Here is a 24,689-nt window from a genome sequence, read left to right as displayed (position 1 = left end):
GTTTCATGCCAAACGGCAGTACTTTAGCTATTGACCAATCGACAATACCAGCGATCTCAAAGTTGTCCTCGCTAATCAGGATGTTCGCTTGGATGAGATCGTTGTGTGTCGAGACCTGCACCTATTCTTGATTGAACAGATCTGGAAGACTGCATTCAAGTTCCGAAATCGTACTGGAGGAAAGTATGATGGGTGGAGAGTTCCTTATTTTCTCAAGCTGGTGATAGATTGCGTCTCGGTAGTTTGCCGACACCGTAGGAGCTACTGATTGTGAGTTTAACCAACACCGAGCGAAGTATCTAGAGAGCATTACTATTTATGGTCGCTTTATCCATTTCCGCAAATGGCGGCATGCTATCAACGTAGGGAATGGAATAAGAGACGAGCTACCTGGCAAGATGTTTGACAAAGCACATGTATCTGGCTTCCTCTCTGGGGCTCAACTCAGTTTCGGTGCTGAATGACTGTAGGCAGGGACTACCTGATAAACCGGCATTCGTATATACGAGTGGAGGTGGATCTGAATCTGGCATGTTGCCGCGGAAAGTAGCTTCTGGTACTAGATCGCCATGGATGAATCTTACCAGCTCAATGACTATTTGGTCTAAGGCAGAATCTCGTTGTCGGAAAGACACGATCAAATCTGGTCGCTCATCTGAGCTATCCGTGCAAAGGACTGTGTAGCTCAGCGAGCCCGGAATGTCGACTTCTCGAACAGTGGAAGCACCTGTGATCCTACGAGCGTGGTCGTCGCAGTCTAACTGGGTCGGGAATTGACGAACTTCGAAGAACCTATCGACGATTTATTGAGCCCAAGACCGCTCCTCCATCATCGTTTTAGAAGCCAACTTGTCTATGCTTGGCTTGAGAAACTGTGCAGGATGCTCTGCTGCAGCAATGTGAAACTTCATCATATGCGCGATCGGGCGGTTTGTTGACAGAGTGGCTTTCAATCAATCACGTGGGTGCCGCATGTCAGAATACATCACAACATGAGAAAGCAATCTGCTTTTGGTGGTAAATTGATAGTGATCTTGGAGCTTAGGATACATTTAATTAGTCAGGAAAGGCTTCGTGCTGAATCATAGAATGCACCGCGTCCCTCACACTCTCCTCTAAGTCAATATATTGCCATTGACTACCCTTTCCCTTCGAGAGTATATCCAAGCTAACTCGCGTATCCCAACCGGTAGGGTGTATTCCCTCGGGCAGCACCTTATCCGGTGTACCGGCTGGAACCTTTTCGCGCAGTTGAGGGAAATGCTTTCGGATGATATTCACGACCGACTGTGGCGTAATGAGCCCTGAGACAAGCACGATACGTTGCCCTCCAGCAGCGGGATTGGTAAGTGCATCTACATGGCTCCTCGCCACGTCGCGCACGTCGACAAAGTGATAGTATGGAAACTGCACATCCTCAATTCTGGCATGAGTCCCGTCGATGAAACTAGCAATCGCAAAATAATTGCTTTCGTTGATCGATCCCTCTCCTGAGATTGGATGGATCATCGGTCCGGTGACGATAAGAGGGTTGATGACAGTGAGGTCGAAATGAGGACTATTTGCCTGCATGAAATCCCAGGCTTTGCGCTCGGCTTGGGCTTTGGAAAAATTACAACCCAGCACAGTGTCATTACGATCGAACGCTTGTTGTGCCGTTACCTGGAGTTTAATGAGTAGGGGAATTGTCGATTTCAAAATTTGAGACGAACCGGATTCCAGCTTTTCTCGGTATATGGGTGTCCTTCTCGACTCATGTCCTCGAAGGAATCGAGTACAGAAACACCGCTGCCCAAAAGGACAATGCGCTTGAGCGTGCTTCCACCGTGTTTGTGAGCGCTTTCCAGGATTTGAGTCGTTCTGCAAGTGCAAATCAGCGGCTACATCATGGTTGCGCACACAGTTCATACTTACCCCTTAACTGCGGGATCTATCAAATCTTTCTGAAAGTCCTTAAAGTCAAACTTGAATGGCGATGCCGCATGGATAACATAATCAAAGAGAGCTTCGGTCTCCTCAAACAAGGTGCTGAATGGTTTCTGTGAGGTGAAATCCGACACGATCACAAAATCAACCTTCCCTTTCCATTCAGGGTGAGCGTTAATCACATCGTCTGCTTTGGCCTGAGATCGCACTGTTGCGGTTACCGTGTAGCGACGCTGAGGTTGTCAGCTACTACACGTTGCTTGCAATTTGGACTCACTCACCTCAAGGAGTATGGAGAGGATATGGGATGCTACAAACCCATTTGCCCCAGTCAAAAGGACGTGCTGGCCGCGAGTTGATGATACCATGATGGCTAGTACTTTGGAGATATTTATGTCCGATCACACTGGTACTTATACTAGCCCGTGAATATCAGCCAGAATAGATCCTGACTGCTACTCACCCTCAAATGTCTCTATGGCTTTTTATAAGTCTCATGATTATGTCATGTTTCTTTGGGTTTGGGAGATGCACCATGGAAGGAGCGCCCGATGTGTTAAAGTCAAACATGATCAGGTTTCGGGCAAGAAATTTATTGGTGACCTTTCTCGATCTATCTTGTCTGACAAAAGAAAAAGTACCCTCAACCAGTTTTCAATATTCCACGTCTCGTTTGTCAGGTGTTAATTCGAGTAGTGCCCGCGAATGGCCGAAAGTTGTCCCATCTTCGTAGATAATGGCTGCCAGGGAAGCATTTCGGTGCACCATCTTCTGATCCAATATTACGCTTTCGGCTATCCAATATCATACGATAACAGACACAATTACCACGCCCGCAGTCGCGAGCTATCTCTGCCCCTAGTTGGCTCTTTTGTTCCCACTCCGCACAATGGCGGGTGATGTGCGGGAAGGTCACCGTTCCATCTTCATAGAAGTTGCCTAGGCTTCATGCGGTTCTCGTTCATGAGATCCCCAGTCGTAGCCTCAATACTCTCTTTTTAAGTATAGGCCACAATGTCACTCAGCCGAAGTATATAAAATATTACGTACAACGTACGACACTATGCGGCCTATATTTCCATAAGTATGGCTAACAGTGGGAAGTGATGATTTAATATCCAGGAAGCCAACCGTACATCAAAGGATACCCACACCGGCGCCAAAGACCTGCATTACTAGGAAAACAATAGTACAGGTCGAATGACATGCCCCGTCTTGCATATCAGAGTAAATGGGGATCTAAATCACCCCTAGCCAGTGGCTTTTAGTGGAGACAAGTCCTTGTCCAATTGAGCCACAAGAGTTCAACCGGAGGAAGGACTGGACTTTAAACACTTCTCATCGCATCCGGCTAAATTTCATTGGAATAGATGAATGAACCTGGGCGCAATCTACAACTGCAGACAATACTCAGCAACTCGAAGGAAGGCTACAGTGAGGACCCTTTGTACCTATCTCGGCACTTGTCGGCGCCTGAATTGCCGCTGTTACATGCACTAAATGCTGCAGGATGCTAAGCGAGGACATCATGAACGACTAGTCCAATGTCCAGCCAATGCCAAGATGGTTATTAGTAAAGGCAAAGAGGCTAGCCAGACCGCTCCGTCCATCCAATTGCGTGCCACAAGGACCTTAGATCATAGATGGCTGTTATGGTTATGGGGCGGGGTATCTGAGACATGTCCTTCATTTCGTGTGATGCTTGTGCTTCACATCGGCGCATCAGGGTCTAGACTAACAAAGTAAAGTACTAATGCTACGGCCCCACCGGTGGGGTACACGGCAAAAACTACTCCACAGGGAATATACTAAAGTGAGCTACACAAAAGGTGGATGCTTCAGATTTACTGAGAGTGGGCACACTTAAGAACGATTGTGATGGATACATTTGGAAGAAGTACAGAAGAACATTATTCAGAGAACGGCAGACTATTCCCTCCAGGTAGTGCAAAACAGAGCGTCCCTACCTCGGAAGGCTAGATCTTCCCGGCAATTCAATCAAAGTGGTTGCCGAATCTAGAGAGCATTCGCGATAGCAGTATATGCAGGCTTCGGGTTATAGTTGCTGTCAAACAGCAGAGGAGTGGAGCTGGAGCGCCAGGAGTCCTGAATGAAATTAGCTCAAGTCATAAGGCTAGTTTTATTATCCGGAATGCAGGGGTATTTACCGGGTCAGCAACTCCCCACACGGTGATACCGATACACTTGGGCTGATCAAGGCAGGCTTCGACGACCTGTGGATGCAGAAATCAGTATCAGTTAATCGCACCACGTACTTGGCTTGTCGCGACCTACCTCCACGTAGTCGGTTGAGCTGGCGCCAGCGATGTCGAGCTCGGTGACCGCAATCTCCTCGGTGCCCGCACCTGCGAGAGCATTAAGAGCTGTAAGGGACTATCAGCTACCGTCAGGTTGAATAACGGGGAGAGGGTACTTATCCAGAAATTCCAGCACCTCCACCAGCGCTCAAGTGGGTTTGGGAGCCTTTGAAGAATGGTGAGTAATTGTAGCGGGATAACATTAACCACAGGGGCCTTACCAATTCCATCGATAGGAATACCGGCTGAGATCCACTTCTTGACATGGCTGACCATGCCAGTCAATTTAGGATAGGAAGCGGAGTCCAGGCTTTGCGGAAATTAGCGTCCAGTTTGGAATGGTAAATAGACAGGCAGGGTTTACTTGTAATCGTTGATGTAGAGCTTTGCGTTGGGATCCGCAGCCCGAGCAGTCTCGAAGGCAATCCGGACGTAGTCCTCGCCGATGACTTTGTAGAAGACGCTGTCGCGGAGGGAGCCATCTTCGTTGAAAATTTCGTTGACAACGTCCTTGTAATAATTAGTGATGAGACTGGGCAAAATTGGTGGTTTTCAATTTACCCAGGCGTAGATCTTGCCCTTATAGTGTTGCATAACTGTGGTGATGTGATTCTTCATAACCTCGATGAGTGTATTCTTGTCCGTGATGGCTTGAACCCAAGAGGGGAGCTGAGAGTGCCACACTGGTTGAGTTAGCTCCACTGCCTTGTTATAGTTTTCAGTTCAGTCAGTCAAAAACTTACCCAGCGTATGTCCCCGGATCAGCTTGTTGTTGGACTGGGCAAAGTTGACCTAGGTCTTGTAAGCCTCGAGTACGGTTATCGTAGAGGGTTGGGGAATTCTATACGTACCAGGTAATCTGATCCCGAGAAAGAGAACTGTCCACGGCTGGCTATAATTCCGATTAGGTCTGAATAACAACGATGACGGGTGGGGGGGAGGGGTGTACTTACGCTCAGTGGCATCCCACTTCATGCTGTTCTCTGGGGTCAACGCGCCAAAATCGGCCTTGATAATTGCCGGAGTCTTCGAGTTCTTGGTCAAGGTATACTGATCCCCGATGTTTCCCAGATACTTCTTTCCGTGAGCCTTGAACTTGGTGTCGATGCTCACTGAAGCCTGACGGGGTTCAATAGGTTCAGAAAGCACATGGCTAGCGAAAAGCATCGCCAGTGCAGCTGCCTTGATCTGAACCATGTTGGACAAGAACGATTGTTTTTCTTAAGAGAGCCAAATGAAAAGGATGTTGAATTGACAGATTATAAGATGATTTCTACAAGAGAGAAGAGGGATTGAAGTATTTATATACCACGAGTTTCAACGTTTCTGGGCGAAGAGGATGTGAAACTGGAACACAACCAACCGTGGAACCAAACACCCCGCTCGAGCATGTCTAGATAGTAAAGTAAAGGATGGACTTCATCTGCCTCATCTAGCTGTCTACCGAATTTTCCAAATTGAGAGGATGGCATTCGAACCATAATTAGCCTGAAGGGATGAATAATGGCGTTTAGGCAGGCTATCCGGAGCTCTTGACATGTTTGGTTAGAACAGGCTATGTCCTTAGCCGACACATCGAGAAGCAACCGTACGATAGTTTTGGTATTTGGAAGGCGCCGATCTACCCACCAGGAATCAAGAAAGAATTGCAGGAGTGGAGACACTTGTTGCACGGTCGTCCGATTAACCTGCAAATGTCCGTCCATCAGGGTCCAGCGTCTGCCTCGGCCCCAAAAATAGTTTAACCCTGAGAGATGGCAGTCGGCTGCAGCCGATCACCCGATCCATACTGGGTGTCGTAACTTTTAGAGAGCCTGCAGATGCTCTGGTGAAGGTCTGCAGATTGTCCCTGGAGTTTGGTAGTAAAGTATACCGTCTCGTAAAAGTAGTACGCATATCCAACCACTTTGGAAGTACGAACTTAAGGTTTGATCGATCAGAGAGCTTTTGGCGTGTACAGTGACAGCCAAATTTTCATCTCTTCTACCGACAGGTGTCAACTACCCGCGGTAAGTACCGGAAGGTCGTGGTGTTTTAAGGTGAAACACTATCAGGGCGGCAATGTGTCAGGGTAGAACCAGTTTGCTTAGCGCCATTGAGTTCCACGCCTAGACCCTCGATGCCCGGGAGTTATCCGTCCTGTCACAGCAGTTATTCTCCCCGAGTCTACTGCTGAAGAAGAGCTATTGTGATGTGACCATGGAATTACCCACTGTGTAGGGTAGCTCTGAATGCCGTTCTAGACACGGCAACGCTCCGGTGGACGGTCGTTTCTGGCTAATGTACTCCGTAGTTTAGGCAGCAGGCCGATCATCTTCCCCCCATAGGAAAAGGACCTGAATAGTGCGTCAAAGTGAGCTTAAGCAAAGGAATGTTCTTTCAAAGCCAAAGTGGGGGAAATAAACCAAGCAGCCAACTTTTATCCGAAACGTCTCTGGTATCATCCAATATGGATAAATCCCGATTGTTCTTCTGCACATACCAGTATTGTCATAAACGTAACTACATATATTTGAGCATGGTCTGGTCCTCCGTTCAATTTATTCATTCTCCGTGGCCAACCATTTCAACCATTGATCTCTTTTGTTTCTTTCCCCGCGGATAAACCCATTCGAAGATGAAGCTCTTCAATGCCAAAGGCAGCTTGCTGTCATCAGGCATCTACCTCATTGCATTAACCCCCTTTGTCAACGCCAAATGTGCTCTTCCGTCGTCCTATAGTTGGAGTTCAACCGATGCTCTCGCAACTCCAAAGTCAGGATGGACCGCACTGAAGGACTTTACTGATGTTGTCTCGGACGGCAAACATATTGTCTATGCGTCCACTACTGATGAAGCGGGAAATTATGGCTCGATGACCTTTGGCGCCTTCTCAGACTGGTCGAACATGGCATCCGCTAGCCAGACAGCCACCCCCTTCGGTGCCGTGGCTCCTACCCTGTTTTACTTCAAGCCGAAAAGTATCTGGGTTCTGGCCTACCAATGGGGCTCCAGCACATTCACCTACCGCACCTCCCAAGATCCCACCAATGTCAACGGCTGGTCGTCGGAGCAGGCGCTTTTCACCGGAAAAATAAGCGACTCAAGTACCAATGCCATTGACCAGACTGTGATTGGCGACGATACAAATATGTATCTCTTCTTTGCCGGCGACAATGGCAAAATCTACCGATCCAGCATGTCCATCGATGAATTCCCCGGAAGCTTCGGCAGCCAGTACGAGGTGATCCTGAGTGGCGCCACCAACGATCTATTCGAGGCGGTTCAAGTGTACACAGTCGACGGCGGCGAGGGCGACAGCAAGTACCTCATGATAGTAGAGGCGATCGGGTCCACCGGACGTCGTTATTTCCGTTCCTTCACGGCCAGCAGTCTCGGTGGAGAGTGGACAGCCCAGGCGGCAAGTGAGGATAAACCCTTCGCAGGCAAAGCCAACAGTGGTGCCACCTGGACCGAAGACATTAGCCATGGTGACTTGGTTCGCAACAACCCTGATCAAACCATGACTATCGACCCTTGCAACCTCCAGTTGCTCTATCAGGGCCATGACCCCAACAGCAGTGGCGACTACAACCTCTTGCCATGGAAGCCGGGCGTCCTTACCTTGAAGCAGTGACGAGCTTATCATTACTTCCAGATCGTGTATTCCTTTCTTCTTCAAGTAGTTTTAGTGGTGGAAGACAGCAGAAGGTGGTCACTATCTTAGGCTCAGTTGGGGTGGGCTCCTGCCACATTTTGTCCATAGGCTAGTAATTTGCGCAGAATTCAGTTCATTGGCAAGGAGTGCGGTACGAATATCTGTTTTCACAATATCAATTAGGCCCAGTAGTTATACTGGGATTGAATACTCGTAGTAGCAAGATTGTGTGCCTCAGAGGGAATGGCCGACACGTGAGCAAGTCACCTTCATCGGCTAGTCGCGTCCCACATAAGAAATAGTCAGCTCAGAGTTTGCTTTAGGCTACTTTGAAGGATGGACTATTGAATCATACGTCTCCTCGATTGCATTTAATGACAATAGGCCACGTATTGGCATTCACTCTCCGCGCTTTGCGGGTGCCGGCACGAGATATCTCCTGGAGAAGCTAGGCAACGAGCAGACTACGGATATGGGAGATGGTTGACGATGTTCTTCTTGTACATTTGAAGCCTTCAGGGCCTCCAAAAAGGCGGAAATCCAAATCTCAAGTGCCCTAACGTGTCCGACCACGGTGTTGATCAGCATCCATTGAATCGGACAACAACCTTGGTTCGGAAATTGAACAAGCGTCTCTCTAATGACACTATGGATCCTGATCCAAATTTATAATTTGTATACTTGAACGTGCAAGGGATGCCAGGGCACTTTCCTTAGTCACACTCCACTCCCCTAGCTATACATTTGTCGGAAAAGGCGTGACTCTGGTGTCTGTACAAAGCGCGAGACACGAGGAGCTTGTATGTTCACATCTTGCCCTAATCCGAGGGGCGACGGTACAAGTTTTGCTCGACAGCCTGGGACTTCGATGTCAGTATTTTTACAACGATATTACTGAAATAGTCCACCTGGTATGCATTGGATACGCCGGAAAGACCCTCGTCCGACCGCGTGGCCTTGATTTTGACGAGATGCTTCAACAAGCGGCCAATTCGCTGGAAGCTGTTCATGGGTTGGATGTGCTACATAGTGGCCCGATTCCAGGAAACATAATCTGGGACGAAGGAAATGGCCGCGTCAATTTCATTGACTTTGAGCGTGCAATAATCCAGAACAACGACGCCTGCCACTGAGGGGTCATAAGGTCTAATAAAGATTGCAAGTCAGACTCCCAGTGCGTGGCCCTTATCTGGAGACCGAATACGGACTGTTTTGGCCAAAAACAAGACGCTTTATCAATGAATTTAGACGAGTGCGTCTGTGAAGCTCATCAGCTGCTAGTGCAATTATGAGACTGCAGGAGAACGCAATGCTTAATTGTAACGATGCTACGACCAACTTTGACAACAGGGATTCCCATACCCTTCTTCCTCTTCCTCTTGATATTAAGTTACATTTACCCTCTCCAAAAGACGATGTATTGAATGGCAATTCGATTTGGAGGCACTATTAGGATTCCATGATGCATCACGTCCTTTGCCTGGGTTTCAGTGGGATTCTGTCACGAGTCACAAGCCTGTGGCTACGCCTACTACGAGTCTAATTGCACTGATAGTCAATGTTTGAATAATACACATTATGATATTACTCGAATTTGGTGGCGGTACCGGTATACATTCTTGACTAGACTAACTGCAGCAGTAATCCTCAGGTAGTCGCAGATACAACTGAAAATAACCAGCGGAATGTTGCAAGCGTACAAGTGGTGGGATATATTGGTACCTATTCCAAGATACCCAACGATAAGGGGCGAGTCTGCTCCTAAGATAAATCTAGCCTGTACATCCATCAACTAATACTCCCGGCAGTCCACTATACATAAATTGCACATGGTAAACAATCAAAGCAGCGGAGGGAAGAATATATAGCCCCCAAACCAGAACTCCGACCATGCAATTCTAACCCGAAACATCGCTAACAAAGACAGACAGCCACCCCGACCGCTCAAACAGCCTCCCAATCCATAGCATCGACAATGAAATCCCAATCAGCATCCGACTCTCCCTGCAACAACCCATCCATCTTCTCCGCCCCATCAGACGCAACCACATGCTCCTGCGCAAGCAAATACGCATCATCGAAGCCCTGGAAGATATCCGAGAGGATCTTCTCGATATCATAGCTCGCCAACGGCATAGCCTTGCCCTTCCGCCTGGCAGCCCACTTATCCTCCATCTCCAGCTCTTCCTTCGTCAAATCCGCCGTCTTCCACCGATTCCGCAACTCTTTCGCCCTCTGCAATTGCTCGTGAACCTCGCCCTGTCCCAGCACAGTATGCAAGGGACTGTTTTCATCCTGCAGCGCTTCCAATACATTCGCATGGTATCGGTGGGTAGAGAGCGGAGGGGAGCCATACGCGGCGAGGTGATTACGCGCAAAAGCAGAAGACACAGAGACACCAAAGACGCTAAGGAGGTGGACAATTGCGCGCTCGAGGAGGGAGTAGTATTCGTGGAAATCGAGCTTGAACATGATCTCGGCGTGGGAGACGTCGAAGTCGCTACTAGCCGGGTCGAGAGTCGCGAGGCGGTAGCCGTAGGCCAAATATGGTAGTTTCCATTTTAATCGCTCGACGATTTTCATGAAGCGGGAAAGGTGGCGCGAGGGGGAGGGTCGTGGGGAGGATTGACGAGATGGTTGCTTGACGGGGGATGGCGTGCGTTTGGTGGTGGGTTTGGGAGTGGTTTTGGAGGGGATTGCTGGGGTGGTGATGGGAGGAACGGCGGGTCGGGCTTGAATCTCGCTTGGGCTGGGAGCCCAGCGAGACTTTAGCAGGTCGCTCATGTCAGTGGTGGATATTGCATTGCTGGATTGCGATTGTTAACGAGAGAAGGTCAGACAGTCGCGAGGGAATTGGTTCGAATTGGAGCTAAAATCAGCTGATCGACCGATAGTTAACTAGCGATAAGGAGTCACTTAGTAAGCTGACCCGATCGCGGTGTGGTTAACTATTGGTAATGTATACTTACTACTGTCGATATATTCTTTCTTGCAGCTTGCCAGGATGCGCTCATCCTGCAGGAACCGTGAAATCATGTCGAGTGGGTTCAGAGAGAGGGAAGAGGCATTATATAGTCGGTACAGTGTTTTGGAGCGACATCAAGTGAATCCAGTCTTCGGTAGATGCAGTGAGCGGATATAGTGATCTAATGTGAACACTTCGGTCAACACCATCAAAACTTTGTTGATGTAGGACAAGGTTTGTGGGTCCTATATATCATGGGTTATTCATCAAAGACATGGTGAATCCGATGATATGTCTCTTGTTGGCCGGGACCTATCTACACTGTACCATGGTAAATCCCGGTCAATGAAGGAGTATTGAAATCAATAGCCGTGAATCTGAAGCCACAGGGGGATATGAACAGACGCGAACCCAGCATACTATGGAGTAAGTAATATAATTTAATCTTCTGGCAATTTAAGTATGATAATAAGCATAAGTTGGCGGGCCTCCCGCTTCCCAGACGCCGGCTTCTATCTGGATACACGATAGGATATGGGTCCTCGGAAATAAATGCCACATGGCTGCGCACCATGGTACTCTTCAATATGCTCGTCTCACAGAGGGACAACGAGGAACAGCCGGTCAAAGACAAAAACTAGAACTTGTTCTAGTTGCTGTTAGTGGCAACGGCGGGTAATTGTCGGAGGAATTCAACGTCCACCGGTCATATAAAGCGGGTCCACCTATGACGACGACGTTGGATAGTTGTCACTTAAGAAGCAGATTGATCATATCAACAGTTGACTAGCTGCATGTTTGTAAAGCTGTATAGACAAGATCCGGTGAGATCCCGTAAGATAAATTGAGATCTGATCGAGATTCCCTGGTAAGTGCATTGTGCCACGGTGAATCTATTGACATGACAAGGCTGGTACCAGCTGAACGTACCCCTTAATTGACCTTGTTCGTGCACCGCTCAGGGGTATCACGAAATAAATTGCAAGTCCTTCTAGTATAGTCCTAGTGGCAGTGAAGAGAAACTACTAGGCAGACTATACCGACTTCCACGGAACAGATATATATTAACGGAGTACTCCAACGCAGTTATTTTTGGGAGATCGACACCTATTTAATATGACCTATTTTGGTATGAGATGCACGAAGATTAGAGGAGATCAGAGAAGTCTAGTCATTCAGCCAAGCAAGGTGTTTGGCAGATATGTTAGGTATTTCGCAGATTAGAACTCGACCAGCGAGAGGTTTGTGGGTAATCATTTAGAAAATGATGTTTCTGATAGATCAATGACCGCGTCACTCAACCACTGCGGCGCTGAGTAATGGGGAGAGAGATCCTCAGGCAGTGACGCTCCCCACGTGGAAACCAGTCCGGTATGGGTTAGCGCAAAGATACTGACTGACACTAATCCTAAACAAGCAAGCGGTATTCAAAAACACATCAATTTCAAACGACGAGCCACTTGGCGCGCTAACTTGAGCTTAAAATGATATTTTTCCCCAATTTTTGGCACGCACAACCGCCTCTCTGTGCCCTAAATCCAGGGATTACAACGTCTCTACGGACTAGGACCGAGGCTCGGAGCTTTTACTTGAAAGTCCTTGGAAGGCGGTCCACGTGCCTTCTTTGAGTTCGCCCACAACCCATGAATAGGGCTCCGTTTCACCACCAAAGTCATTTGCACATTAGTGCTTTCACTGCAACCAACTACATTCAGGCGAGATGGCGCCGAGAACTCAAAACGAGTCAGGACTTCTCGCCTCCATAGCCATGAGAATACCCCCCAGCTGAGATGAGAACCCCATCTTCGTCCCTCCAAGGCTCTAAGCGACATGGCGTCAAGCTGGGCGCGGGAGACGCACAGGGTCGTTGGCTCCTCCGAGTCAGGAGAAGCGGCATTCCAAATGCTCCGTCGCTAGGTGATTGGAGAGGAGTGGTGGGCATCGGCAGATGATTCCCAATCGGTGTCTCAGATCCGGCTTCAAGTGGACCGAGCAGTAGGATCCACTCTAATCTAAGTTTCTACCGGACGGATGCAGTTCTGCATCCGATCGCCCAGCCAGCCATGCCCCCTCGGATTGGTCCCCTCCTCGTGGAAATGCCAGTGTCTCACTGAACCCACGGTCCTAATGCAAAATGGATCGCGCTGTGCAAAGCATGTTCATCCACAAAATCAAGCTGCGTCACTTCGGGATGCAAACCCAACTCGTCCATTTAATCGATACGCTCAGAAGTCTCCATCACAACGATCGCTGGACGAACCGGGAGTCTGGACCACACATTTACTGGGAAGGGAGCTCGGGCCAAGCACGCCCCCGTGTGGAAAAAAAGCTTGCTCCTGACCGATATCGACTGGTGTTTCGAAATCCACATGGCGTAGATGCCGAGGGAGATTGATTATAAAGCGTGACCGAGGAAATCCCTTTTCCGCCGACTGGCTTCCCCGTTTGCCTGTTGTCTCTGTCCCTGAGTTACATCCCACATCACAATGAAGATACATCAGTTGTTATTCACAATATTGGCAGCATTGACGGTGTCTGTGTTCGCCGTGTCGTTGAATGGCACAGAATTTCCAGAGTGTGCGGTAAGTGGGATTCTCTCGCGGGGGTTCCGCTTTCATTGACCATGTCCCCAGGTGTCTTGCTTGCACCAAGAATCTCCAAACTGCACCATAACCGATGCATCATGTGTATGCACCGGCGATGCCAGCAAGTCGTCGCTAGTGACTTGCGCATTGTCTAACTGCAGTGCACTGGAATACTATAGTGAGCATCCAGCTACACTTTACTCACACTGTCGTTCATGCATGCCTAACATTTCGCAGTCACAAGGCATTTGTATGAATTGGAATGCGACCAACCCATCAAGAAGGGGCCCCCTCTCGTTGATCCCTCCACCCTTGCACCTGCTATCCTTGCCACGATATTCTTCTTCATCCGGATAGCGGCGAAGGTCGCAAACCTCGCTGGTGGCTGGGGCCCCGACGACTATACTGTCACAATCGCATGGGTAAGCGCTCTTTCAGTACTTGGCATCGTTACGCTTCTAACAGCTAGTAGATACTGGGAGTTGGCTTGTTTGTCGTCAATACATACAGTAAGTCACTATCTTTCCACACACCTGGCATGATCTAACAAAACAGTGATCAAATATGGATTCGGAATGAACACCTGGGATATCTTACCCTTCCATCACGTTACATTGGTCTTCCAGTATTTCGAAGGATTGGCGATGATGTACAAGATCCAAATCTCGCTCTGCAAGATATCAGTCCTACTCTTCCTGCTGCGAATCTTCCAGTCCCGTGTTTTCCGCATATGCGCATACATCCTCATCGGCATCAACGTCGCCATTGGTATCACGTTCGCCCTCGTGGATCTGCTTCGATGCGTGCCAGTTCATCTTGACTGGGATAATTGGACCGGGGAATACGAAGGGGTCGGCACATGCATCAATTTCATCGCGGCCGTCTTAGTCCACTGCCTTGTCAACATTTTTGTCGACGTCGTCATCGTCCTCCTACCGCTTTACGAAGTGAGCAAGCTGCAGCTGCCATGGATGAAGAAGATCACCGTAGCACTGATGTTCATGATGGGTCTCATGTAAGCACAACCCGCTCATGCACTGCATTTCCGCCTTGCTAATAAAAACCTAAGTCTAACCATCATCGCCATCATCCGTGTGATCGTGTTCTGGGAAAACCGCTGGACCTCAAATCTGACTGGTACGACCTCTCCACTTCTCATTTATCTTCAACCCCACCCCACTAACTCAATTCTATACAGCTGGTCTCCAACCCCTCATCCACTGGTCCATCATCGAATCCCAAATCGCAATCATGACGACCTGTCTACCCGCCGCCCGCGCTTTCATAAACCACTACGTTCCGGGTCTTCCCGGCAGCACACAGCGACGGACCTACGACCGAACCAACTCTCTCTACCACAACGGAGGTGTCTCGGGGGTAACGAACAGCAAGATCTCCAAGTCTGTCAATATCTCCGTTGATTACACGACACGGTCGGAGCGGGATTCGACGAGTGCGGTGCATTTGGTCGAGATGGATGGGAGGTATGAGCGGTTTTAATTCATCTATATATCTTTATTGGTTGGTTATATAGTATCGGTTTAGTGTTTTCCTATGTTTATTTGATATCCCTTGGGCTAGGCTTTTTGATAATTTTCATACATAGACTATAAATAGACAGCGAATAGTCAACTTTTGACCATTTTCTTCGAACGTTTTTCTGTAGTTCAACATATGCACAGAACATGAGTATCCCAACAATAGTGAGAAGGGGATGAATAACCATTCAAACTCGTCTACACATTATCTAGCATCGTAACTATTTCCACATCAGACTTATATACAACCCTTGACCACCTATCCACCAACAGAGCACCATGGAGCTCAAGGCAGAGAGAGGAACAGCTCCCTCATCAAGGGGTAATTGGGCGTACCCAAACCACTAGCGGGATCCCATCTGTATTCCTTCATTAGCACACCACGCTTAACAATTTGATAATTGGCACTTACCCCTGAACAGCACTAAACCCATACGTTCCACATCCGGCATTAGTACCATTGGTGATATCATTCAGCACCTGCGGATAAGCATAAAGCACGGGGTTCACAAATCCGACAGGGCCCTTGCCGATAGCGAAGCGCTCCTCGTTAAGCTGCAAACAGCTGTCAGCATCACCATCCCAACGTAAACCCCCAGCCAAGCAAAATAATAAACTCACCAAAGTAAGAACCGACGCAAACAAAGGCGACGCTAAACTCGACCCATACCAATGATAATCGTAGCCATCCATATAAGCTCTGAAATGGGCTCCATTGGCCGAAACATCCGGATAAGCGCGACCAAGACGATTATAGAGGCCCTTAGTCTTGTTAACATCGACCTCAAACTCCGAATAGTATGGGTACGACAAATTTGCAGTCTGGAAGTACTGCTCCACAGCAGCATACTGATACGCCGGCTGGGGGAAGTAGTTCGAAAATCCACCAGAAGTACTGAAGTTACTTTCGGTCCCGCCGAGGTTGACGTGCATGACGCTCTCGCTGTCGTTGACGGTTTGGTAGCCATACAGCATGGTACCACCGACGGAGGTGACATAGGGACAGTTGGAGGGGTACTGGGGGTTGAAGATCTTCCCCTCTGGGCCGAGACATCCGTTCTCGTCGCCGTCACCGGCAAAAGATGCGACGCCGTAGTCGCCCGACGCGAAGAGGATGGAGTGGCCCTGTAGACCGAGTTTCATGAACTCGTTGCACTGACGCTTGGTGTAGCTGACGGGGAGGTCGGCTTCGGATTGGCCGTAGGAGGCGCTGATTACGTTCGTGGGCTTGTAGACGCCGCATTGGAGTTTTCCTGGCCTGGGTTAGGGTGGGTTATATGGGGGGGAAAGGTGGTATAGGGAGATACCTTTGTAGCCGCCGGGGCGGGGATCCGGGTATACGGGGTCGATCGACGGGTCATCGCCAGTCTCGCCGTAGGCGCTGTAGGTGCAGTAGGACTGGAGCTGTTAGCGGCGTAAGACTGGAGATGAGTCAGGGACTTACACCGTCGAGAGCGTCGAGGAAGGTGTTGAACAGGTTGGTTGTGTCGACCTCGACTGGTTCGTAGAGCTGGTCGTCAACCTGGTAGAGGGTAACTTGCTGAGGATAGAGGAGGGAGTAGCTTCACTACATCAGTATTGGGCTGATAGTATAATGTGGGGCTAACTCACGCCATGTCAATATCAATGTCGGATTCACCTGTGTTCAGGGAACTCCATGAAGGTACTGAGTAATTGGCGCCATCAATCAAGGCCGGGATGGGATAGGTACCCTGGGGAACCCAAGGCGCATACTCCTTGTAGAAGAGGTCGAGGTCAGACTTGGCAAAGTAGTCACCTTGCTCGTACAGACCGAGGCTGTTGTTCGGGGTCGCCGTTTTGGCGTCGGGGATCTGGTACAAGGCCTTAATGCATGAAGGGGTAATGTTGTAACCGCAGCCGCGGAGGTCTTCAGGCAGGAACTTGGCCTTGCTAGGAAGTGGCTGCGAGCCTTGAGCAGCAGACTTGACCTTGGAGGAGTGAGCAAGTTGGGAGGCACGCTTGACTTTCTTGGTCCTCTTCACGACTTGGGTGAGCTTCACTCCAGGGGTGACGTAGTCGATGTGTTTCTGGATGTGTTCGGGGACGTGGTATCTAGATTCTAATTAACAATTGCATGAACGGCGACAAGGGACTCAACTTACTGGTCGCATCCGACTCTGATCTTAGCACTTCGGTCACTCTCGTGTTCGTGGAATTCCGTCATGAATAGCCTCTCAGCTTCATGGGCGTAGGCGTCAAAGGCGAGCCAGCCCTTGTTGTCGGAGTGCACGACCCGTGACGGATGGATACCAGAAGCGACGAGCCATTCTCTCACTGCCTCAACAGCCTCTTCGGATGGCTGAAAGATGTCGTGCACCTCGTCTGCCGACCAGTACTGACCGTACTTGGAAGACTTGGGGTCCGACCTGCGCAGTATTTACATCAGTATGCTTCATTCTTCAAGATCCTGCATTGATTCCAGGACCGATTCAATGGCAGAAGGGAGTGTAGGTTAAGACTCACACTTCCATCAGAAAATCATAACCCTTGTCCAAGTTGTTCTGAGCAAGGCCAATGCGCACAGGGAGGACCGCATCGCTCTCAACGCGCGCACCCTTCACCCAATCGGATGCGGGCTTGTGACGTTTCTCGTGCAGAACATGCTTGATGGACGTCGGAATGGCATTGGACAAGGCCGCAATGGCCAGAGCCAGGGTAAGCTGACGGACCAACATGTTGAGATTGAATCTGCGCGATTGCAGCCAGACACAATGGCCGATGGCCGCCAGGTCGCGACGGCAGATTTAAATAACAATGCCGCAGAGCTCCGGGAGTGGAGCCCTTGCAGTGAGGGACGATGCGAGAATTAATCACGACATCCAACCTGCTGTTCTCACCGCCGCTAGCAGTATCTCATTCATGGTTTGATTGGAGGAGAGGCAGGTTTGCCGTTGCGATGGTGCCTGGATGGACGGTGTCGAGGCGGTCTTGCGATTGCGGGGGTGTCCACCGCGTCTCCAGTTGCTGATAGGCACTGGTCAGACCACGGAAAGCTCCTCTGCAGCTTATCGGCCGCGTCTCTCCATGGCCTTCCTACGCTATAGGGGAACTATGCCGTTGCGTCGGTTAGTCCTGGTGTTATCGGGCACTAGCCGGGCGAGGATGGCGGCTATTCGTCGATGCCAAATTAGGGCCACCGGGGGAGCATCGGAGAACCGACTGAGCTGCCGTGATAAGCCTTCGCCGGATACCATCGCGCTTCCGCCGGCCAGCTGATTTTTGTTTCTTGCTCTCTGTGGTCGTAATCGCTCACCTTTCTGACGGGGCTGGCGAGACTTTCGTTGCCTGAAAGGCTAATCTACTACATCACTGAAGCTTTTTCAAAATCGCCTATTGAGCTTGTTGAATGCCTAGCGGATACGTGGGTCGCCGCGGATAATCCGGCCGTGGCTACGAGACACGCGAGACCGACAGACAGTATGCGTGTCTGAGACATGCAATATCTCTCATTCCTTTGTCGCCCACAGCTACACCGATGAAAGAAAATTTCTGGAGGGTAAACCCCAGTGCAGTGTCACTGTCTTTGAATCTCATGAAGCCTCAATTCTAGACACAACGGCCCGTCTTTATCAACAGTCTAATTCGTTGTATCATTTGTATTTAATCAATATCCAGCAATTGCCTGGTAAACACACCCTGAGGATCCCATTCTCTCTTGAGCTGTCGAAGCTTTTTCAGCCGAGCCTCTCCCCGATACCGTCGCCGGATAGGTCCCGTCCGAGTCGCATTCTGGAAGTCGATGTATCGTGTTTCGTCCGGGCCCCGCATCAGAGCAACGCACTCATCGTTGTATTTGTCGACCTTGCGTCTGTTCTTTTCATCTGTATGCCAGATAATGTTGACCCTTGAATACATTACATCCACAGTTAGCGTCGCAACGTTAAAAGGATCCAAGAAAACCTACTGCCAGTAGCGGATATCATGCGACGACATGGCCGACTCCTTCTCGGGCGCCTTAACCGGTCGCGAGTCCCACTGTAAGTTGAAGGCTGAATTTATGGCATCAGGACACTCATGGGTCAATTTCTTCCAGACCTCGATGGCCTGCATAAATCCGTCGATACGAAATTCATGCAACCCTACGATACCGAACCTCTTGAAGTCACCTTTGGCGCATAGCGCTTCTCGCTCATCATTGACGTTCTGGATAGGTAGATCTCTGCCCATTGTAGCGGTTGGCTGAAGGTCATACAAAGCTTTGAACGGCACTTCCGGGGCCTCATCGCCGGTATAACGGGCAGAAATCACCAGGGATGGAACGCGCGCGGGAGGCGGGGCAATGATCATCATGAGGCCCGCCGTCGCGTGTTGGGGATCATTCATGATTTGCTTCATGACTCGAGCCACCTCCACCGCCCGATCAAGTGGGAAGATAAAGGCCCCCACCCATATCAAGCCCTGTCGTTTCCGCAGTAGCGACAAGGGGTGCGCACGAACCGTGAGCTGAGTGACCAGGCCGAAGAATTGACCAGCTCCTTTCAATGCCCAGAGCAGATCCGAGTGCGTCCCCTCTGTAACTTCGACCAGCTCCCCCTTTGCTGTGATTACGCGCGCTGCCACAATCTGATCCGATCCGAAGCCGGTGATGGAATTGGTGATTGAGCCCCCGCCACCAAGCAGGTACGGGATGGCACCAACGCTGTTGCCATTCCCGAGTGCTGTGTGAGTTGATCGAGTTAGGCTAGACAGCAAATAGTTCAGAGTGAGCAATAACCAGAGGTTCATATATACCTGTGAAAAAACCCGCTTCTGCTAGACGCACAGACACTTCCTTGGCCAAAACACCGCCAATCACGGTTGCTGTTCGCGCACCCGCATCAACACGAACTTCAGAATACAAACTGAGATCAATAATGATTCCCTCTGATCCAATGGTTGACCAGGTACTATGACCGCCGCTTTTCGGCACGAATGGAATGCTCGACATGAGAGCCCATTGCACCTATGCCCAGTGTTAATGGCTGATCTCAGCGTCCGTGTACTTGCAAGGCTCATCTTACCGTCTTCAAACAGTCACCCTCTGTGCGAGGGAGAACAATAGCAGTCGGAACTTTCCGGTCGATATCAGTCCATCGAGCTAAGCGTTGCTGAAACCGTGCATCGTTGGGGTCGTGCAGAATCTCACAGTCGGCGGCCACGACGCCCTGGAGAACTGGAATTTGGGACAGGACGTGGTCGGACATGGTCATGCAATAGCTACACAACCTCCAAAATAAGTTGATAGGTAGTAGTTCATTCAAGGGAGGGGTACAAAGGTCGACATGAATGTAGATGTAGGCGGACCCCTCCAGCAGCTTGGTAAGCTTGGGGGCCAAGACCCACGTCAGCTTGCCTTGCTAAGCCGTAAGCTTACTGAGAAGTGATAGAATATCCATCACTCATGGCGCCTCTTTCCAGCGTTTTTACGCCCATGTCGGCAAAGAACATAGCGCTTAGACTGATATTGTGGGGTTGCATTGTCGGAAGGGTTGTCGATCTCGGTCAGAGGGACGTCGTAAGGCAACCCATTTTAAGGTCTGAACACGAGTTCAATGACGACCATGTCACGACCTAGACTAGACGGAGCACCTATTATCGAATTGAATAGAGTTGAAGTGTGCAGCTACGACCAGGGGAGTGAGATATTCTGCTGTCAGCAACTGCAGGTTCTCGGCTGACAGTAACCGTGGCTCTGGACGCGGGGTGTCAGGCGGAGAGAAAAAGTTTCCAAAGAGTGATAAAGATACCCGCGCCATTAACTACCTGTAGTTAAGCGATGACAATCGTAAAAATTGCATCTACTCGGATGCTACTGAAGTAGATGGATAACGGGGGATATTAATCAAAGAAGAGCGAGTCGATGGGATGCCGGTTGGCGGCAGGAATGGATGGGATGGCCCGATTCGGCCTTATTGATGCCTTATTGATGCCTTGCGCTTCGTCATTTCTTTGTCTCAGCCATCATATTTTTTTTCGTATATCTCTAGTCTCCAAATAGAGCAGGTATCTTCTTACAGCGTATACATCTATCGATCTGACGTTGTAATCTCTAAAGCCTAAGTGTTCCTGGGGCGCGCATAACCGTCCATCAGGACGAAAATCCATGAGAACTCGGCCTTTCAGATACTCACCTTACCGCTTTAACACCAGCGAGAAGGTATGTACAGAGTACTTTCTTTGACTGTGGGTAGTGATGATACTTATAGGTTCCTTAATGTGCTTCATAGCCCAAGCTTTAGCACCTGTTAATGGCGCATTATGCAGGTGGTATATGTCCCGTACGGTCGCATTTACTCATCGAGGCAATATGGCCCTACCAAAACTTCTCAAGCAAGCTTCTGATCTAGGGCACTGCTAATGACAACTATATCGATCTGTATGTGTTAGGACTACTAAGCTGTCTCCATATGAGAGAAATTATTCCGAGTGTCTAGCCCCAGTTTCTGTTCTTTCCCCTAACTACCCTTTACTCAGTTGTACATGCTGAGTTTATTCTTACCCAACTCGAAGATTACAGTTCTTATCTAGTCGGTCGTAACTAAGCTAACAAACTATAGACACTTCGGCTAGTTTCTCTGCAGATTTGCAGGTTGCAGGTTCATTGACGTCCACTCTCATCTTCCTCTATTGGTGAGCTTGTAAGAAGGCAGCCAGGCGCGCACGATATAGACTATCTTCGGTAAGACGGACACGAAGTTGGGTATAGCCCATACTGTACCTAAACCCTTTCCTTGCAAGATCCCTGCCTCTTCAAAGCGTCCACTTTACTGCAGCAATGGCCAGCTCCATCGGTTAATTTCCTCTAATGGCTTACCCGCCAGGGCGGGGCATGCATGCGCCCTAGTAAGTAGCTTCAGCACGACCGCCCACGTCATTGCACGAAGAGAAGATCAGCAGATACACCCCGCTCGGAGGACACTCTGCAGTGATCTAATTCTTCTATTGTTTTCACCAATTAACCTATCAATGAATTAATGTCTGTTGTCGATGAGCAGGCATACCATATTGTGTGCACTGTCTGCGATTAACAAGCTAGTTTCGGAGACAAATAGATTTAGCCAGTAAGTCGCTCTCACAGTGTGTAAGACCGTTTATGATATGCAGTTGATGGTGAAGTAATCCAAGACAGGAGAAACTTTAAGATCCATAGGCGGATAATTTCTCCCCGCAGTCATCGTTCAGGCACTCCTCTCCAGTCGGTTATATTGCAACGCGTGTTGCGTAGACCGACACATGTTTGTCTTGCATTTCCCCGCCTGAAGAACCTGACAATCAAGGCTTATCCGCGGACATGTCCACGAATTGTAGACAACCGCCCCGGAAAAGGCGTTGCGCTACTGTTCCCATTGGCGACATCCTCAGGAACTGGCTTGATCATGCGGTCATCGCTAGGGGTTTCGGGGGTGTGCATTAATTATGCAGGCTTCCGGGGAGTCGCATGTCAAGCATTTAAAGGGTACTTGCAGAACACCCCGAGGGAGCAACGAGCCAACTTCGATCAGCATCTAGTACAATGCATCTTAGCACCAGCTTGAGATTGCTCTGCCTCGCAGCACCAGGCCTCGTTGCCTCGATTTCTTCCTCTCCTCTATCAACCTCGGGTCGATGGATCGTCGATACTGATGGGAACAATGTCACCTATGCAGGAGTCAACTGGCCCGGTGCTGAGGTGGCCATGTTGCCTGAAGGGCTGCAGTACCAATCCATCGAGTACATCGTCGGCAAGATCAAGGATCTAGGCATGAATGTCATTCGCCTTACCTTTGCTATCGAAATGATCGATGACATCTATGAGACCGGAGCAGATATACCGATCAAAACGTCACTGATCAACGCTCTGGGTGAAACAAATGGAACCAAAATTTACGACGATATCGTCAGTAATAACCCGCAGTTTGGGGAAAATACTACTCGACTGGAGGTACGGCGTATCTCTCAGAACTCGTTACAATCTAATGTTAACAGTGTCTAGGTTTACGACGCAGTAGCCGAAGAATGCTACAACCAAGGAATCTATGTGCATTTGGACAACCACGTCTCCAAAGCCAGTTGGTGTTGCTCGACCACTGACGGAAATGCCTGGTTCGGAGACACCTACTTCAACGTGAGCAACTGGCACAGGGGATGGAAATATATGGCCGAGCACGTAAGCAGCGTACCTGTGTGATTCTTCATTTCGACAGTTAACGCAACTCCAACACAGGTCAAATCCCTGCCAGCCGTAAAAAGCATCGGCATGCGCAACGAACTCCGCAGCCCTGATGACAACACGACACTCGCAGACGACACCTACAACTGGGAAACATGGTACAGCAACATGGTAGAAAACGCGAACCAAGTTCATTCCATCAATCCAGACCTGCTCCTCTTCTTCTCAGGTCTTAATTACGATGTCACACTCTCACCGATACCGACCGCCTCGGACCTCGGCGATGGCACCGTCTTCAAGAAAAGCGATTTCGACTTTGAAGATAAGATCGTACTAGAGCTTCACAACTATGACACATCTGCTACAAGCTGCAGTAGTCTATCGTCTAGCTTGTTGAGCGATGGTTTCGATGCCCTAGAGACGGACGACTCGAGTATCGTAAATGTGCTTCCGGTCGTGATGACAGAGTTCGGGTACGAGCAAGATGATTCCACCTATACGGAAGTATATGCCTCATGCTTGAGGGAATGGCTGCCTAGTGTTCATGCCGGGTGGATGATTTGGGTGCTTTCAGGCAGTTATTATATCCGCCAGGGAATACAGGATTATGATGAGAGTTGGGGTAAGTTTGCCGTTTCTTATCCTTGCTGTCAGCAGTCCGTGATAGGTGACTAACTATCATCACTAGGTCTTCTAGATCATACGTGGTCTGGTTGGCGATCAGCCGAGGCAATTGATAATGGCATCATTCCTATGGTCAACGCGAGTTTGGGATACTAATTGACCTCGTCGGTATATTGGTGTCCACGTAACGAAGGGCTTTGAACTGGGTCCTGCGAGAGTCCAGCAATAGCGACCTACTCATTTCCCATTCACTCTACACCATCGGCATTTCTTATGAATGTATGTATGTATGTATGACATCCCCCCATACAAGCAGTCCAAAATTCCCCAGACCTTTGAACACATAACAATTGTTTTCGCGCCCCACTGCCAAGAATTTAGTGGGGGAGCTATAGAGAGCCAATTACGCGTGGGCCCAGCCGAGCCCTGCCATGTCTAGACAGGGTAAGATGGCAGAATCTATACATAAGTAGTAAGGCCTTGTTGACCTCAGAAAAGGAAAAAAGGGTATAAGATGCGCGAAACAGCGGTCTGCGAGTTTTTAACAGATATATATATAATATGATTTGCTAGTCTGTGTTGGGCTGCTGCGATCGGCAAGCCGGAATACAATAGTTAGAGATCGGCACAAATAGGTCATTCCGTAAATTCCCAGCGTGCATATCATTGAGATTAGCTATCTGCCAATTATATCCCAGGTTCCATCTTTCTTCTTTTACAATTCTATTGAGTCGGAATCAGTTACCGACAAGCTGGTCCAGTCGATCCGGGGCATTTCTGCGCCGTCTCCGAACTCCGCTCCGAGCTGAACTGCAAATTTAGGAGGCCATAAAGTTTACTTATAGCATAATTCAGCGAAGAAGTGGAGTATCGGTCGGGGTCGTCCACTCTATCAAATTGTTGTGTTCTGCTGGATTTAGCCATAAATGACTCCCCCTTCCCCCGCG

At 49.3% G+C, this 24,689-nt stretch overlaps 8 protein-coding genes across 8 annotated transcripts; 3 read left to right on the top strand and 5 right to left on the bottom strand.

Moving 5' to 3' along the window:
* Positions 1–1,056: 1,056 nt before the first annotated feature.
* On the bottom strand, positions 1,057–2,294 carry BO83DRAFT_450014 (NAD dependent epimerase/dehydratase; the record flags this gene model as incomplete). Its single annotated transcript, XM_025536777.1, has 4 exons — positions 1,057–1,662; positions 1,713–1,860; positions 1,915–2,159; positions 2,208–2,294. 4 exons carry the CDS (start codon positions 2,292–2,294, stop codon positions 1,057–1,059), a joined length of 1,086 nt encoding a protein of 361 aa, XP_025392962.1.
* Positions 2,295–3,850: 1,556 nt separating this feature from the next.
* On the bottom strand, positions 3,851–5,441 carry BO83DRAFT_413849 (endo-1,4-beta-xylanase; the record flags this gene model as incomplete). Its single annotated transcript, XM_025534522.1, has 9 exons — positions 3,851–4,032; positions 4,095–4,160; positions 4,222–4,310; positions 4,466–4,554; positions 4,609–4,754; positions 4,806–4,945; positions 4,988–5,036; positions 5,096–5,136; positions 5,198–5,441. The coding sequence occupies 9 exons, from the start codon at positions 5,439–5,441 to the stop codon at positions 3,943–3,945; spliced, it is 954 nt and encodes a 317-aa protein (XP_025392961.1). The 3' UTR covers positions 3,851–3,942.
* A 1,181-nt stretch (positions 5,442–6,622) lies between these two features.
* BO83DRAFT_433943 (arabinoxylan arabinofuranohydrolase axhA) lies at positions 6,623–8,033 on the top strand. Its single transcript, XM_025535731.1, has one exon. It carries the CDS (start codon positions 6,862–6,864, stop codon positions 7,858–7,860), a length of 999 nt encoding a protein of 332 aa, XP_025392960.1. The 5' UTR covers positions 6,623–6,861; the 3' UTR covers positions 7,861–8,033.
* A 1,482-nt stretch (positions 8,034–9,515) lies between these two features.
* BO83DRAFT_374751 (uncharacterized protein) lies at positions 9,516–10,720 on the bottom strand. The gene has a single exon (XM_025530277.1). It carries the CDS (start codon positions 10,663–10,665, stop codon positions 9,826–9,828), a length of 840 nt encoding a protein of 279 aa, XP_025392959.1. The 5' UTR covers positions 10,666–10,720; the 3' UTR covers positions 9,516–9,825.
* Positions 10,721–13,332: 2,612 nt separating this feature from the next.
* BO83DRAFT_302958 (CFEM domain-containing protein) lies at positions 13,333–14,931 on the top strand (the record flags this gene model as incomplete). Its single annotated transcript, XM_025527170.1, has 7 exons — positions 13,333–13,428; positions 13,480–13,609; positions 13,669–13,853; positions 13,904–13,940; positions 13,987–14,446; positions 14,501–14,568; positions 14,630–14,931. 7 exons carry the CDS (start codon positions 13,333–13,335, stop codon positions 14,929–14,931), a joined length of 1,278 nt encoding a protein of 425 aa, XP_025392958.1.
* Positions 14,932–15,255: 324 nt separating this feature from the next.
* Positions 15,256–17,665, bottom strand: BO83DRAFT_413845 (S53 family peptidase; the record flags this gene model as incomplete). Its single annotated transcript, XM_025534521.1, has 8 exons — positions 15,256–15,328; positions 15,382–15,524; positions 15,591–16,222; positions 16,277–16,373; positions 16,414–16,531; positions 16,581–17,042; positions 17,093–17,356; positions 17,454–17,665. The coding sequence occupies 8 exons, from the start codon at positions 17,663–17,665 to the stop codon at positions 15,256–15,258; spliced, it is 2,001 nt and encodes a 666-aa protein (XP_025392957.1).
* An 885-nt stretch (positions 17,666–18,550) lies between these two features.
* Positions 18,551–20,771, bottom strand: BO83DRAFT_413844 (FAD-binding oxidoreductase). Its single transcript, XM_025534520.1, has 5 exons — positions 20,344–20,771; positions 19,991–20,195; positions 19,722–19,932; positions 18,895–19,648; positions 18,551–18,834 (listed from the first exon to the last, which is right to left on the bottom strand). The coding sequence occupies exons 1-5, from the start codon at positions 20,445–20,447 to the stop codon at positions 18,591–18,593; spliced, it is 1,518 nt and encodes a 505-aa protein (XP_025392956.1). The 5' UTR covers positions 20,448–20,771; the 3' UTR covers positions 18,551–18,590.
* Positions 20,772–21,997: 1,226 nt separating this feature from the next.
* On the top strand, positions 21,998–24,222 carry BO83DRAFT_374748 (cellulase family protein). The gene is made up of 5 exons (XM_025530276.1): positions 21,998–22,030; positions 22,095–22,890; positions 22,942–23,115; positions 23,173–23,740; positions 23,807–24,222. Exons 2-5 carry the CDS (start codon positions 22,483–22,485, stop codon positions 23,896–23,898), a joined length of 1,242 nt encoding a protein of 413 aa, XP_025392955.1. The 5' UTR covers positions 21,998–22,030; positions 22,095–22,482; the 3' UTR covers positions 23,899–24,222.
* Positions 24,223–24,689: the final 467 nt, after the last annotated feature.

This window comes from Aspergillus eucalypticola, assembly GCF_003184535.1.
Source record: "Aspergillus eucalypticola CBS 122712 chromosome Unknown BO83scaffold_2, whole genome shotgun sequence".
Lineage (NCBI taxonomy): Eukaryota > Fungi > Ascomycota > Eurotiomycetes > Eurotiales > Aspergillaceae > Aspergillus > Aspergillus eucalypticola.
Note: the sequence above shows the minus strand (reverse complement) of the source record. Positions and strands in the feature narration are given on the sequence as shown.